At 35.1% G+C, this 16647-nt stretch overlaps 2 protein-coding genes across 2 annotated transcripts; one reads left to right on the plus strand and one right to left on the minus strand.

Annotated features, from left to right (window-relative positions):
• Positions 1-645: 645 nt before the first annotated feature.
• Positions 646-3147, plus strand: LOC143910383 (ATPase family gene 2 protein homolog A). The gene is made up of 2 exons (XM_077428827.1): positions 646-1114; positions 1185-3147. The coding sequence occupies exons 1-2, from the start codon at positions 742-744 to the stop codon at positions 3113-3115; spliced, it is 2304 nt and encodes a 767-aa protein (XP_077284953.1). The 5' UTR covers positions 646-741; the 3' UTR covers positions 3116-3147.
• A 1973-nt stretch (positions 3148-5120) lies between these two features.
• On the minus strand, positions 5121-15452 carry LOC143910372 (uncharacterized). Its single transcript, XM_077428810.1, has 5 exons — positions 14781-15452; positions 7155-7260; positions 6828-7060; positions 6545-6747; positions 5121-5517 (listed from the first exon to the last, which is right to left on the minus strand). The coding sequence occupies exons 1-5, from the start codon at positions 15414-15416 to the stop codon at positions 5250-5252; spliced, it is 1446 nt and encodes a 481-aa protein (XP_077284936.1). The 5' UTR covers positions 15417-15452; the 3' UTR covers positions 5121-5249.
• Positions 15453-16647: the final 1195 nt, after the last annotated feature.

The raw sequence follows: 16647 nt of genomic DNA on the forward strand, positions 1-16647 counted from the left end.
CGATATCTACACTCGATATTTTCGAATTTTCCATATCCAGTTCCCATATTGCAACCTGTGGTTGCTATTTAGCAACTGGTTATGGAAAAATTCGTAAATACCGGGTGTAGATATCGGTAGTGTGGACGTAGCCAATGAATAGATTTTTTGGGTAATAGATGTTCCGTAATGCGTGCGAGATCGCCTTTTGCGGAATAATCACCGAACCAAATTTGGTAGGCTCAGCAAGAATCGTAAATAAATCGAGTAAATAATTTTATATAATAAATTCATGAAATCGCTTTATTTTCTCTGCATCCTATGCAAAATTTGTCTATGAATCATAGATCTTTGCTTTATAATTTTTACACTGCAATAAACGCCAAAATTTTCAATTGCTGTTAAAACTAACCTTGATTTTCCCAAATAACTAATGTCATTGTTTTTGTTGAAGAGATATCCCCCCCCCCCCCCCCAAATTTAATATATTGTTCAATGTCAGTGGTTGCGTACTATCACTTTACTTAAACTGTTTGCGATATCTGGAGGCCATTAATTTAACTGACGTGTATTTGTGTTAGTATGATACTCGATGCTCGGATGCGCCCGTATACCAATAAAAATATTTTAAATTATATGTCATAGAATTAAAATGAGATCATGGTCAATATTTACGAATGCTATAAATGTCACATGGCTATGTGAGGTTATATTCTATTTATCAATTTAAGTTTGCAAGTTTGTAAATTTAGCATTTTTAGAATGCCTCCCAAAAGCAAAAAAGCTCCCAACTGGTTTAAATGTGACAAATGTTTAGCAAGTGTTGCATATAAAGATTCTAAAAATCATCCAGGAGAATGTCCGAGCGCTTTAAATTCTTGGTTAACGCCGTTCGTCAGCTCCAGTATCTTAAACACCACTTTAGACACAAAGGATTTAAACGAAGATAACACCGTCCCTCCAGAGATGGCAAATAATTTAATTTTTGTAAACCCATACGCAATGGAATTGTGTAATTTTGTAATTGGTGATCCGGTTTTGATTGAAAGTAATGCGAATGATATTCCTAGTATTGTACGACTCGTTTGGCCCATATCTTCAACTATACCTACTTTTGCTTCAATACCTGAAATCTGTAAGTTATGATTCATAAAATAAAGAAATATACATATGATTCTTTAATAAACAAAAATAATATTTTCCAGATTTAAATCCTGACTGGCAAAACAATATTTGTTTGAAAGTATCTATCAAATCACTTACTGCCACACTCCTATGTGCTGATACTATCCATGTGGAAAATTTGATGGATAATGAAATGTTTAGTAATCCTGATTTTACAAAATATGCTCAATCACATCTAATCGGAACGATTGTTTCTGTTCGAAATAAAATAAACGTTCCATTTTTCGGAACTCCCGTTACGTTGAACATTATAAAAATGATTGCAAACTCAATTGAATATGACAAAAATATAAAAGACGAACAATGGTTTGCAATAAACGAGCATACAAAGTGGAAATTTTGTAATAATGACACCAAACCAGAGAAAGCTAAGAAGCAATTGTGTGTCGGAGGAGTTGATTCTATCTTAAGCGATATTCAGACTATAGCAAACATTGCACTCAACAATGATAGCTTTAATTCAAATATAAATCTAATAAAGTGTGTCTTATTATATGGCTCATCTGGAACTGGAAAATCTCTCATTTGTAAATACATTGCATCTCAAATTCAAGTTAACACCGTTAATATTTGTGGATCTCAGATATACAGTAAATTTTTTGGTGAAACAGAAGCCGCATTGAAAAAAGCTTTCGACGAAGCTATCAACAACAGTCCAAGCATAATTCTAATTGATGAAATTGATACTTTGTGTCCTAAACAATCGTCTACTAGTACGGAACAAGAAAAGCGAATCATTTCAGCAATGGCAACTATATTAGACAACATCCACATCGGTCAAAATAACATTTTCATTCTAGCCAACACAAGTAGACCTGATATGATTGATCTGACACTTAGGAGATACGGTCGGATTGATCACGAAATAGAAATACCGATACCGGACAAAATTGCCAGATTTGATATAATGAAAAAACTCTTTGAAAATTTTCCACACGCTTTAACACAAGACGAAATCAATCAACTTGCAGAATCAGCTCATGGTTTTGTCGGTGCAGATATTGGAAATCTCTTCACTCAAGCCACTATGCATATGATGAGAAATAACGCGTTAACCAACGATTTAAAAGCCCAATTCGCTGATTTTCAATGGGCTTTGCAACAAGTGAAACCGAGCGCGATGAGGGAAGTCTTATTAGACATTCCAAACGTCAAGTGGTGTGACATCGGTGGACAGGATGATTTAAAATTAAAGCTCAAACAAGCTGTTGAATGGCCTCTGCGGCATAGTAAAAGTTTTTTGCGACTTGGCATAAAACCTCCATCCGGAGTACTCATGTACGGACCACCTGGTTGTTCCAAAACTATGATCGCTAAAGCTTTAGCTAGCGAGAGTGGACTCAACTTCTTATCGATCAAAGGGCCGGAACTATTCTCCAAATGGGTGGGTGAATCTGAACGCGCAGTTAGAGATCTGTTCAGAAAAGCCCGTCAGGTCGCCCCTTCTATAATATTCTTTGATGAAATTGATGCGATAAGCGGAGAACGTTATAAAAACAGTGGTAGCGCTAACGTGCAAGAGAGAGTATTGGCTCAAATTTTAACAGAATTAGATGGCATTTCACCTTTGGGTAATGTAACAGTGGTGGCAGCCACCAACAGACCTGATAAAATCGACAGTGCTTTGCTTCGTCCTGGAAGATTGGATCGCATTGTGTATGTCCCGTTACCTGATAGAGAAACTAGATCTTCCATATTCACTATTAAATTGGCAAAAATGTCATTGGCTAAGGATGTTTCTGTCGAATACTTGGTAGAAAATACAGAAAATTATTCCGGTGCTGAAGTGCAAGCCGTGTGTCATGAAGCAGCGTTAAAAGCTCTCGAAGAAGATATTGATTGTGTTGAAGTACTATTAAAACATTTTGATACTGCATTACAAATAGTAAAGCCTAGAACCCCACCTAATTTATTAAGTATTTATGAAAAATTTGGAGAATCATTTTTATAGTTTTTTATGAAATAAATACATAATTTATTTACATTTTTTTTAATTTTGCCTACGTATGTGTATGTTGATATAATCTATTTATCTATATATCATCATCATCATCATTTACAGCCATTCGCCATCCACTGCTGGATGAAGGCCTCTCCAACACGCTTCCACTCGTTTTTGTTTTGCGCAACACGCATCCATCTCACCCCGCACATTTTTCTAATTTCGTTCACCCATCTTCCTTGCGGTCTTCCTTTTACCCTTATGCATTCTCTCGGGTACCATTCAAGCACTTCTTTTTTCCACCTTTCGTCCATCCTCCTACCTACGTGACCCGCCCATTGCCATTTCAATCTCTTCACTCTATCCACTATGTCCACTACTCTTGTCATACTTCTCACCCACGTGCTCCGCTTTCTGTCTTTCCTCGTTATGCCAAGCATACAGCCTTCCATACTTTGAGTGCATTGGATTTTATGTAGCATCTTGGCGTTCAGTGTCCAAGTTTCAGTCTGTTAATTAGGTCAGCTGAATCACGAGCCATTGAAACTATATCGTCTGCGAACCGAAGGTGACTCAAGAAACGACCGTTGATGCTTACTCCGGCTGTGTCCCACTCCAAGTTCCTGAAAACTCCCTCAAGCACCGCATTGAATAACTTGGGCGAGATTGTATCTCCTTGTCTTACTCCTTTACCTATGCTAAATCTATCTGTACCTGAAAATTTTTTTACCGAAGCTATGGCATTCTTATATATTGCAACTAACAGCCCCACATAGAGTTCCGGCACTCCCTGTGTTTGTAGAGCGTTAAGTACTGCATTGGCAGCGTTAAAACTAGAGGTATCTACCACGGTATTTGATGGAGCTATCAAATACAGCGTGTTTCAACGCTATTTCTTGTTTTCCAAGGCCGTAATCTGAAATCTTTGGTCACACGCCCCTCCATAATTCCGGCAAGGCAATCCGATGGGTACTGCCGGAATTATGGAGGGGCGTGTGGCTCGCCAAAGATTTCAGATTACGGCCTTGGAAAACAGGAAATAGCGTTGGAACACGCTGTATTTGATAGCTCCATCAAATACCGTGGTAGATACCTCTAGTGTTAACGCTGCCATTACGGCTAACTGTATCGAAGGCTTTCTCATAATCGACGAAACCTAGGCACAATAGCCGTTGATATTCGTTGGCGCGCTCGATTAGTTGGCCAACTACTTGGAGGTGGTCCATTGTGCTGAAATTTGCCCTAAACCCTGCCTGTTCTATAGGTTGGTTCTCGTCGAGGATATTTCATCAACTATTCGAATAGTATTCGTGTATAAATTTTTTTATAAACTAAATACACAAAATCAACATGAAAAGAGTGATGACGAAGAAGACGATTATAAAGAAAATGAAAAATATAATGGGGACAATTGTGATGAAAATGAAGACAATGAAGAAGATGAAATGTCTACATGTGAAGAAACGGATTTTTATTCATTAAATACGGAAATGTTTGAAGAAAATCACTTTTCGATCGATAATAATCTCTACGAAATTTTAGAAAACATCAGAAAATAATACGAATATTTAAGAAGTCACCGGCGAAATATACATTTTTACAAGAAATCATAATGAAAAATGAAAATAAAAATTGAAGTGGAATTCAATGGCATCTATGATAAGACGATTCATTCAAATTTATGCTTGGTACATATGTAATTACCTTTTTTTTTTAATTTTCGAATATATTCGAATAGCTATTGATTTACTATTCGATATTCGAAAAGTTGAAGTCGACGAATATTTAGGATCCCTAGTACCAAAGAATACTATCCGCACTTGCATGACACCTGCAGGATACGGGTCGTGCTGGATAGGTATGAACAGACCTTAAATTGTTAGTTGCCAAGACCAAATAAAATAAACATGTACATATTTAGGATGAGCCAATTTAAACTTTGTACAATTTCGTTGGTCAGCATTCAAAGGGTTAATAATAAAAAAAATGAACGGGCGAAATAATACGCCCCAAAAAATATAATAAAAATTGCATGTAGGTATATGATTTTATTTTCCATAACTACAACTTATTCAATCTTAATACAATTAATATATCACAGTTAGTTTGAATTGATGTAAGATGTATAACACGTTGATGAAAATCATACATTTCCAAATATTCTCGCATGCCTTGACATTTCGTCAAATTTGTCAGACCTCTTCGGACATTTGCCGGTTTTTCTAATGTATTCCCCGAATTCACACATCGGCGTTTCGCACTGTCCGCTTTGAATACACATTCTGTCCTTCAGTCCAAAGTACTCCTTTCCTCGTTTGATTCTCATGCAATCTCGTTGTTTATTAAAACAGTCACATTCGCATTCCCCGTCTTCGGTCAATCGAACGGCAAATTCAGTTGGACATTGACATCTGCAAATAGAAAATGCAAATCAGATTGAATCACTATTTCTCGTTTCAAATAACTGAACGATTGTTTCAATACGCATGAACGCATGCATGCCTGTGCAAATAATCTATTTTTGACCAGCGGAATAAACTAGTGGTTAGCATATAGTGCTTTGAGTAGAGTGGTCACGGGTTCAAATCCCACTGGTTTCTGTTGGCCAGACCTTGGATTTGTGACTCCACGTCGATCGTTTCCTATCAGAGTTTGCCAATTTGTCTAATTTTCTACAAAACGGTTCCAACAAATTGGCAACCTTACTCATTTTCTCGCAAAATCTCGAGTTTCGCTGAATTGAATAAAATGCTGTAAATTTACAAATTTGACCATAAATGTCTCTGTGGATGTTAATTGATATGTATTTACTGAATTTCGCTGAATTGTTTAAAATGTTTCAAATTTACAAATATTACCATAGATGTCTCTGTGGATATTAATTGATATGTATTTATGGGTGACCGTAAAAATGTCGACAGTGAAAAAGTCGAAAATGTTCGTTTACCATGCATACATATGAAAAACGATTAGTATACATATGTATATATCAGTGGCGTGCGGTAAAAGTCTCTCTCCTCACTTAATTTGTGCGAGCAGGATACAACAGGAACAAAAGGAACAGGCTTTTCCTCCCGTATCCTGCGCGCGCACATTAAACAAGGCTGTATGACGAAAAGAGAGATAATTTCACCGCATGCCACTGATATACATATATTATATATACATAGTACCATTTACCATGCACCCTTTTTTTTTTTGATCTTGAGATTTTCGATCTTTGCCTTCCGATATTTGCTTTTTCGACCTTTTCACTTTCGGTGCCGTGAGGTAGACCCGTATTTATGTACTTTCTATATGTATAATACTAATAATGTTTGTATCAAATGTATAATGTTTTAAGACAAAAAGGCGCATTGGGGTTACCTGTTTGGCCTTTCTGGTATAAATTAAAGATAAAATAAGAAATAAAAATAAATAATTAACTTTTATAAATACCTTTTTATTGGAATTGGCGCTTCTGTTTCAGCTTCGGGTATGTCTAATATGCCATGAAACGTCGGTCCAGACCTTAATGATCCGAGTGCAGCCATTTCATCTTTAATCATAAAATCAATTTTCCTCGGCCTGCATTCACATTCTGTGTGATTGAGGAAACTCAATTTTTCAACATTTTTTCTACTGTGTCCAACAGTTGTTGTCTAAAAATATATTTATATATTTTTATAATATCAATTGAATAAACACGAAAAATAAAAAAGTTTTCTACTACAAAACATACATAAAAATAAAGTTCTACAGTTTCATTTCTTTTAGGCATACAAGCTAGCGATTCAGATCCGCAGCATCCTGTGTCTTCACCACATCTATGCAAAAAAGTGCAATGTGGCACATATGTTTTCGACGGATTTGGATATATGTCTTGTATAGAAACGATACGGCGTTGAGGAAATCTGCACATTCCTTCCCTTGCCATTCGCAACGTATGCTGCACAGCTTCGGTTATCTCATGCTCTGTAACAATCAACGAATATAAAACGATCAACACAACTTTAATGAATCTGCCATAATATAATCAATATCAAACGTGAAAAAATTTTCAACATACGTTTTAATTTATGAACTGGTTTCGAACGTTCAAGATGTTCTCTAGTACCAAAATAGACCCATTTGACCCCAGAATCTGGGCTGCTGTCTGCTTGAGAGCCATATTCCTGGAAAGCATAAATCTTAATTGCAATCTTCACATTTATTAAGAGCGGCATATTGAATTTCATATTAGAGATCAAAAACCCAAACGTTTTATGTAACTGGGTAGTAAAGATATTACTTTAAATAAAATTGGCGAAAACTTCAAACAGTGTTTAAAATTAAAATAAATCATCATTGAATAAGGTCGGAAGAAGTTTTAATTGGATTTTTATAGGCGTAATTAAAACTTAATATGGTCGTACTTTATAGCCTGTTCATATGGATTTACATAATAAAAATGAATACATATATTGAAACGCCATTTTGGATATGATTCTTTCCGACATTGACGATCTTTCCGGTGTGTTCGAATAGTTTACATGATAGTCACATACATATGTATACATATGTACATAGTATTCTTCGTTTTACAAATAAGTTGTTTCATTTCAAAATGCTTGATTAACATTCTTTCATGTCAAAACTATAATCCGACTATAATATGTATGTACGTGCGATTACAAGTGGGCGATGGTATCTTTTAGCTAATGTCTGGCAACGTACTTCTGTGTGGTCGTGAACGAATGTTTACACTGAAATAATTACATATGTTTAGTCTGGCTAGAGACAGATGAGATGAATGGTTTAAATTTTTAAACTAATAGAAGAAGAAGGTATTCCGAACCAACCAAAATCACAACCAAGTTTGTGCATATCTCAAATCTGGACACCATCTGCTTGCAAGGAACACGATTTCGGCGCAATATGTACATACCTACATAGATGTAATGACTAATAGGGTAATTTTCTTTCTCATATTATACTTAGTACAGAACACAGAAGTGTAATGGTTTATTTGTATTATATTCCACTCATAAATCTACTAATACTTGGAGCTGAAAGTCTCGGATATGTGTACAAATAGTATATATCAACTTAACCCTTTGAATGCTGACCAACGCCGATCAGCGTTTTGTCAAAAAGTCTATAGCCCTGAAAAACGCCGATTGACGTTGTATATTGAGCATGTACCAAGTAAACAAGAATAATACCCGCTAAGCCTTTCCAGGTGAAAAACTAGATATGAAATTTCAGTTAATTAAACCAAAAGGTTTCGGAGAAAAACATAAAAAAACCTCGATTCTCTAGAGTAAAAGAACTACTTGCGGTTCAGATAAAAATATTTAAAAAATATAAAGTTATAAAGATTTTTATTTCTATTTATCTAAAAATTTCAGTCCGATTCAGTTAGCGGTTTGGAAGATAATTGGATTCAAAAACTTATAATTCTTTAACTAGTTTTGGAAAAATACATTCATTAATAGACTTGTTTTGTTTATTTTATATTATTGCAAGATATAATAGAGTCTAAACACACCTTTACAAAACATTTGTCAACGTTTATAAAGACTGGTTTACACCGTAATTTCTGAATTTATAACCATAGCAAAATAACCCGATGGAAATCACGAACTACTGAGTGTTTTAGATTGTGGCTTGGCATTTAGATTGAGAGCATTACATTTTAACAAATTGTTGTTATTCAATTGTCTTCATTGGAAGACGATGGAACTAGTTTTGGAAAAATACATTCATTATTTACATTCACTTGTTTTGTTTATTTTATATTATTGCAAGATATAATAGAGAGTCTAAACACACCTTTACAGAACTCGAAATCCTTGGCGGTAGTTATCTAGGGTTTGTTTGGATTAGCTACAATTTTTATACCTGCTTTTATACCTTGGATGTCAAAATAATTCTAGTTGGAAATGTTGGCGAAATTTTCGACGTGGCGGCTTTCAACAGAAAATACGTCAGCACTCAAAGGGTTAAGGGTTGAATTAATTTACAGTCACAAACACACATATCTATTTACAAATTGATTTAAGTTTTTTTTATTTAACGGTTAAACGAGCTCTGATCCCTGTGTTGGTATTTGGGAAGACATGGGAAGTCTCGGTGCATTCTCAGCGGGACGAATTAACCTTGTGGCCCGTTCGTCGTTCATAAAACTCGACTTTCTTTTAATAAGACCGCGAAAAGCATGTCGCGATAAAATCCAGTTAAATTGAACGACCGGTTAACGTTGCGAAGGGCTCGAATTCCATTCATTATGAGTACATATTAAATTAAGCGTTTATTTTCTCGTTTCAACTATCGTTGCTTAGATACAAAAGTATGCGATGAAAATTAGGTATTGTACATAACTTAAGTTGGTACACAAGCTAGTCGAAAAGTGAAATTTATCTTAAACGAACACGAGTAAATATTATCACGTATCTTAATATTTATTTATGCAAACACTTCCTTGAGAGTGAAACTACTGTGTACTACTACTTCCTACTTGTAATGTGAAAATACAGCTTCTTGACTTATAATTACATGTTTCGAAAATTACGTAAAATCTTCTTATGCATATTTACATTCGGTCAATACTTGCAATTGATGCAATTAAAGTAGTTGTTAGTAAAATTTTCGAACGTGCTGCTAATTTTACAATAATTGACCGGTTTATAGTAGTTGAGCACTTGATATTTTTTTTAAATAACATTAATAAGAACTTTCTGTGCCGACAATGATGCTCTTTAACTTTAAAATATATACATATATGCGCTACAAACCATACTCTACCAAGGTCTATTCATATTGGCACAGCACAGATCGGCAACTGCACGTAAACGGGAGTACGAAAGTATTATTTGGTACATTATAGAAAAAGATCTTCGATCGATGTGTCTTTCCAGTATGACGTATGGATTTGAAGTTTGGACATTGAACGCCAATATGCTACACAAAGTCCAGTGCATCAAGAAGTATGGAACGCTGCATGCTTAGCATAACGAGGAAAGACAGGAAGTGAGAAGTATGAAAAGGGTATTGGATAGAGTGAAGATATTGAAATGGAAATGGACAGGGCCACGTGAATAGAAGAATGAACGAAAGGTGGACTAGAGAAGTGCTAGAATAGCACCCGAGAGAATGCAAAAGGTACCCGAGGAAGACCGTAGGGAAGATGGGTAGATGAAATTATGTGTGGGATGAGATGAAAGTTGCGCAAAACAGAGGCGAGTGGAAGTGTGTTGGAGAGGCCTTCATCCAGCAGTGGAAAGTGAATGGCTGTAGATGATGATATGAACGCATTTATATGTTCCATTGGCGTATGCGCATTCTCGTATTCATATGCGTCCATATAGATTGTACCAAATAATACTCTTCGTACTGCTTTTTACGTGCAGTTGCTGGTCTGTGCTGCGCCAATATGAGTAGACCATTAAAGCGAAAACACGCTGAAGGGAACGGCATGGCAAGTATTCGTGGCTTCCAGCGAAGGAAGGGCGTTCCCAGTTGATTGTTAATTCGTACGATCTTATAATTTCTAAAAGTTTCCCCTACATTTATTCAAAAATGGGAATCACCGTTATCAAGGATAAAATATCACCGAAAACACTCCAGGGGTTGATTTCTAGGACTGCGTTCCTTAATGCGTGCTTGCGTTTTTTTTACACGTGCAAAAGTATCAAAAAAAAAATACTCTCTGAGTATGTTTTCGCCCTTATATAAAATCTCCCTGTTTTTGTCGATTTCAGGCAGATTTTCATGGCACGCCACTGATATGTACATACAGATGTACATATGTATGTATGTAAATAGAAAAAAGGCACAAAATTAGCACCTATCATTTTTATTACACTCTCATATTTACTATTAAGGTTACTATTTTATTATAATGACCAGTGTATGGATTAAAATACACACATATATATGCAAATTTATAAATTAGCCAATTTAACGTGTTCAAAAACTACCATTTTTACAGTGTTGCACAATTTTACAAGTTTTATTACTTTTTAAATGTAAACGCATAATTAACTTTGAAAAACGACCATGACCCCACTTGCATTTGATCAGTTTGTTTATGACAATTATCTTTATTGCAATAAAGTCATCAAAACAATCGTATATGACACTATATAGGATAGTCTACTAATAGTACATATTATATTGTATGCGAGCTCTAGAAGGCTATTGAAAAAAAAACGTGCCCGAAAAGAACCACTTAAAAGAAGTAACAATGTGTGGCGTAAACAATGTTTTATCAAGATGAAAGTCGATGAAAAATGATTCCAGTATTTACACCTGCTCAAACCGGCAGATGGGAACAGGTTGCTTGTGCGTTTATATGTAGATAGAATCGCATACCCTAAATTCATTGATATTTTTCTGGTAAGTGCATTTTATGAGGCGTGGAAATTCGAAAAGGGCATTGGCAACTTAAAGGCACTTGATTTCTTGATGGACTGTCAAATTGATTACAGCCCATACTATAATTAACTGACGAGATCAATCTTTTAGTGAGCCTAGTTAGGGCAAATGCCCAACCGCCCATAGCTTTGAATTTGTATCGCCTATTTTGGAACGAATCGTTATATAATATCATACATTTTCTGTAAACATTTAAAATAAAGTAAAAATCTATCTCAATTACAGGCAGCACCGGACTACCGAATATGGAAAACTTTTGGAAGAAACCTTGTATCATTATAAACGAGACAAACTTTTATGATAAAAAAAATGAAATAGAAGGTTAAATATATGTATGTATGCATGTATGTAGTCTTAAGAAGAGTTGGATACCCCTAATAACGGATTTATCTAGAAAAATCTAGTAGGTATTAATATATGTAAACCGTTAATGTTAAAATAATCACTATTTATGTACAATCGAACGCAGATGCTACTTATATTATTAATAACTCCTAAATAATAAAAATATTCAAACTTGTTTCTAGCTGCCACACCTATGTACATTTTTCTCTTGCAGGTACTATTTACATATGTATATATTAAGAAAGGTGAAAATATAAATGCGTTATTTATATAACAAATATCTTATGTTCCTGAACTAAAGTTTGAAATATCATATTCAATTGCTGTCAAACTAATGTGCATTTTATAACCAGTGTTGAAATACTTTTATCTTCTATAATTACGACTTCCAATACTATGAAATCTACGTATTTATTATCGATGAAATTTAATTACAGACAGACACAGATTTTTTCTAGATCACGAAAACATGACCAGTGATCGATTCTGAGTCAAAATCTCGAGTTCGAATTTTCGCATGATCAAAACTTCTTCTATTGTTACTCCTTACATAGATAAAGTGAAGATACTATGATATACTGTATAATTAACCTAACTGTTCTACATACTTTGATTGCAATTTTGCAATTTGGATTTGCAATTTACCGTCAAATTGAATTTACCGGTAAACGGTAAACATTTTTTTCCACTACCGATATACCGGTATTTACCGGTAAATGGAAAAATAAATCGTGAATTACATAACTGTATATATGCAAGTATGTAGTTACTTTTCTTGAAAACGTTAGCCTAAATTAAATCATAAATAATTAAAAATAAATTCTAGGTAAATAATGTCAAAAAAAATTGGATCATAATTGAAACAATCATCTGATCGCATTGATTACGGTCTGTATTGCTACTCTCAAGCAAGCATCAGCGTAGCCACTAGGGATCCCAAATATCCGTTGACTTCAACTATTCGAATAACGAATAGTAAAGCAAGAGCTATTCGAATATTTGAAAATTAAAAAAAGGTAATTACACATGTACTAATCCTCAATTACATTATATTTATATATGTAATATATTAAAAATAATAAAATGTAAATCGAAAATACACACATAAAGTAAAAGATAGTTTGTAAAATTGAGAAAATTGCAATTCAAAAAAAATTACAAAATATAATAAGTTTATTAATTATATTTAAATGCTTTCCAAATTTCTTCACAAACATCATTTGTGATGCAATAACATCGCGAAATATAGCTTTTTTATGAAATCTTTTAAAAAGTAACTTTTTTGCAAAATATATACACGAATAATATTCGAATAGTTGATAAAATATTCGAATAACGAACGGCTGAAAAATTAAACGAATAATTTGAATACTCGAATATTCGAATATTCGATTGGGATCCCAAGTAGCCACTCTTACGAAATAAACAAATTCCAAACTACCTAATCCAAAATAAGCCATTCGCATCGATTTTTAATGCAATAATACGTCTGTATATGCACTTAATTCGCGATAAATTTATCGGTATATACCGATGGCCAAACTTTTGCTGATTTACCGGTAAACCGGTATACCGGTATTGCGATCCCCAACATTGATTGATGTATGTATAAAAACTTTTGAAATATTTCGAATACGAGTACCTACGATGCCGCAATCAATATGTATTGATCAATAGCTCAAATGATTGCAATTATACCTGTCCTGAATTTCTTGACACGTTGACATTAGGCGAGGCGAGTTAACTTTGAAGAAATACCCTCAAATAAACACTCATGTATATGTATGTACCTATATATGATTTGAATGCCTCTCCCTGTGTTTAATTCAGTACGAATTGCATCATTTAACGCAATTTCCAAATGCCTGTTGTAAATCATTGACGATAACCTTTGAATGATGGAATCGAACTCTTCGACGCTGTTCCCACTTCCTACGTTTATTTTCGATTGTTCCGCTTTTTGATAGTATTGCACAAATGCATTGCGATTTTTACACTCATCGGCCTACACATACATACATACAGAAAAAATATTGGACAATAATTAATGTTGGATAATACAGTATGTAGATCCATGACGTACTTGCCATCAATTCATAAAATACTATCACCTCTGTGATAGTACGTTCATGCGTAATTTTTTTTCACTCTGATATCTCCGTTTTTACTATAAACAATCTTCAAAACTGTCAATACCAAACTGCGAAAATCATTTCGCTTAATGTGAAAGTTCAATTCTACAATTAACTAAACTTTTTGGTCAAATTTTTCCTTATTTATTAATACGCCTAGGCACATTTCAATAACACTCGATTACAGTTTGTAAAAAGTGGCCGATTTAGCACATAAAACTCATTGAGTAGGAATATCAAATAGATTTTGTTAATCATTTGATTTATATCGTGCGTTTTCTATTTCAAAATATCGTAACTCTATGATCAAAATAAATAGTTACATCAACGTAAGAAGTTTTTTTTTCAAAAGTGATCAGATGAAAGTTAAATTTTTTTATACGCAATTAATTTATCGTTAATTTTTTATTGAAATAAGGTTCTTAGCACACTAATTTCTACATCTGAAAGTAGGCTGCATACTTATAAAGTTTTTTGATGCTATTAGATACGAGATTTTTAACTAAAGATCGAACATTAAATTTACTTTTTAAAAATCTCTGTTTATTTGTTTTTATTTTAAAACCTGACTTGATGGACATTATTGTCAATACTATACAGTGGGTTCGAATGAGTGAAAATATTTGAGTTTTACCCGTTCAGACTGATATATTTGCTTTAAAAATAAACTTGATAGACTCTCCGACAAGCGAGAACATTCTCAATGATTTTCATTGCCTTCCCCAGTCTCAAAGTTCGTAAATACAGTCTTTGAAAATGGGAAAGTAATGAATAATAAACATCTCAAACTCGCACATTACCGATTCTTGATCGTAGTCGTCCTGCGATGGGTCCTGATTGAAGTGGTTCGTCTCGTTCTCACCATCGGCCATGTACTGTTCGATGAGTTCACTGACATCCTGCGGCTTCAGCTCATCCGCATGCTGAATCATCTTGATATGCTCCTGGTTATCCTCCTCTTCGTAATCCTCATCGTCCGGATCACCCGAATCGTCGTACCCAAAATCATCATCCTCCACAGCCGGCTCCTCCACCTGCTTCGTGGCTTTGAGATCGACACTTCGATAGCTTTCCGTGGTAGGAGCTTTCGGCCTATGAATGAGCAAATAGTTGAGCTCATCGTCCTCCATCTCCCTGGGCACGATCTCGTCCAGTTGAGATATCTTCCTGAAGAGATAGTCCAGTTTGTGAATCCTGTGCCTGAACGTCGGGCTCTCCTCTTCCGGGTAAGTTCTGGTGGTAGTTGGGTCGGTGTCGGCTCGCACGGCACATCCAGCACACACGAACAAAAGGAACGACACCTTGTCCAATGCGATCATTTTCGATGATTTATTTTGGCTCAGTTTCCTGTTGCATGTTTCCCGAGCGGCCACACACGGCGATGATCGCGCCGAGACTGAAGCGAGCGTGTCGCTCGGCCAGCGGCTCTCACACATTATTTATAATAACGCGCGCGACACCGTAAATAAAATAACACGACGCACTCATATTTACTCTACTGTGTGGCCCGCCCTTGCCGCAGCCCTCCTCAAACTGTGTGACACCTGCAAGTATCCCCAGGGCCTTGTCCAAAAGGACCACAAAGAAAAGAGTGCTCCCATCCCTGCCGCTTGACCGCAGCGCGCGTTCAACCGCAGAAAGAAGTCGTTCCCACTGCAGATAGTGTTCTAAGCCTAATTCTGCAAAAAGGAACCAGCCCACATTAGTTAATACACCCAATTCTGCACACGATCAAAAAAAATAAAATAAGTTTCAGCCTGATAGGACTAACGGTGTTCAAAAAATCCCCAAAATACACACACACACACACATTTTTTTCTAGATCTAGAACGTGATCAGTGATCGATTCTGAGATCAAATCAGTCAAAATCTCGAGTTCGAATTTTTTTATGATCACAAAACTTCATCTATTGTTACTACGTACATAGGTAAAGTAAAAATTCTACAAAGATTATTTTGATTTGCCCACAGTCCAACTTTGCAAATGCCCCATCTTTTTTATTCTTACAAACCTCCTTTATGTTTCACTTACGATTACAATTCAGGAAAAAATTTGCCTCTTATCCGATCGTTTTCATACTTTGCCATATTGCTCATTTTGGTCATCAACAAGTAAATGGATCCTCCGCCATTACGATGGTGCAAAAATATCGTGTAAGACGTGTTTGAAAACGCTCCCACGAAGAAGTGTTTGACGTTTATTCAGCGTTTGTTTAGACTATTCTCACTTTTCACCATGTCAGATTTCAATTGTTTAAATACCTATATTTTTTTTATTTTTTCACTCTATAATTTTTACGTTTGTTTCAATGCGAAAGAATGGAAGGAAGAAGGGAAAAATTCCCAGGGCTCGTGATGTTTGAAGGGGACTCGATTTTGGGGAAAATTATAACAATAATCCAAAAACGACCGCAAATATTGTAACTACAATCACTCAGTTGAAATCTTTTTAAAAAACGCTTTTTTTATAAAAAATATATTGATTCTTTTTTAAAAAGGTATTTTGAAAACATTTTGATTTTTGGATTTAAATAAATCTTAAATGTACATTCAGTGATTCAAACGCCTTTTTGCCTGCGGCGCATGCTTTTTATTTGATGATTATTTAACATGCCGAAAAAGGAGAACATTTTATTTTTGGAATTCTAAAATTATCCCACACAAAAA

Source organism: Arctopsyche grandis, chromosome 4, assembly GCF_051622035.1.
Source record: "Arctopsyche grandis isolate Sample6627 chromosome 4, ASM5162203v2, whole genome shotgun sequence".
Taxonomy (NCBI): domain Eukaryota; kingdom Metazoa; phylum Arthropoda; class Insecta; order Trichoptera; family Hydropsychidae; genus Arctopsyche; species Arctopsyche grandis.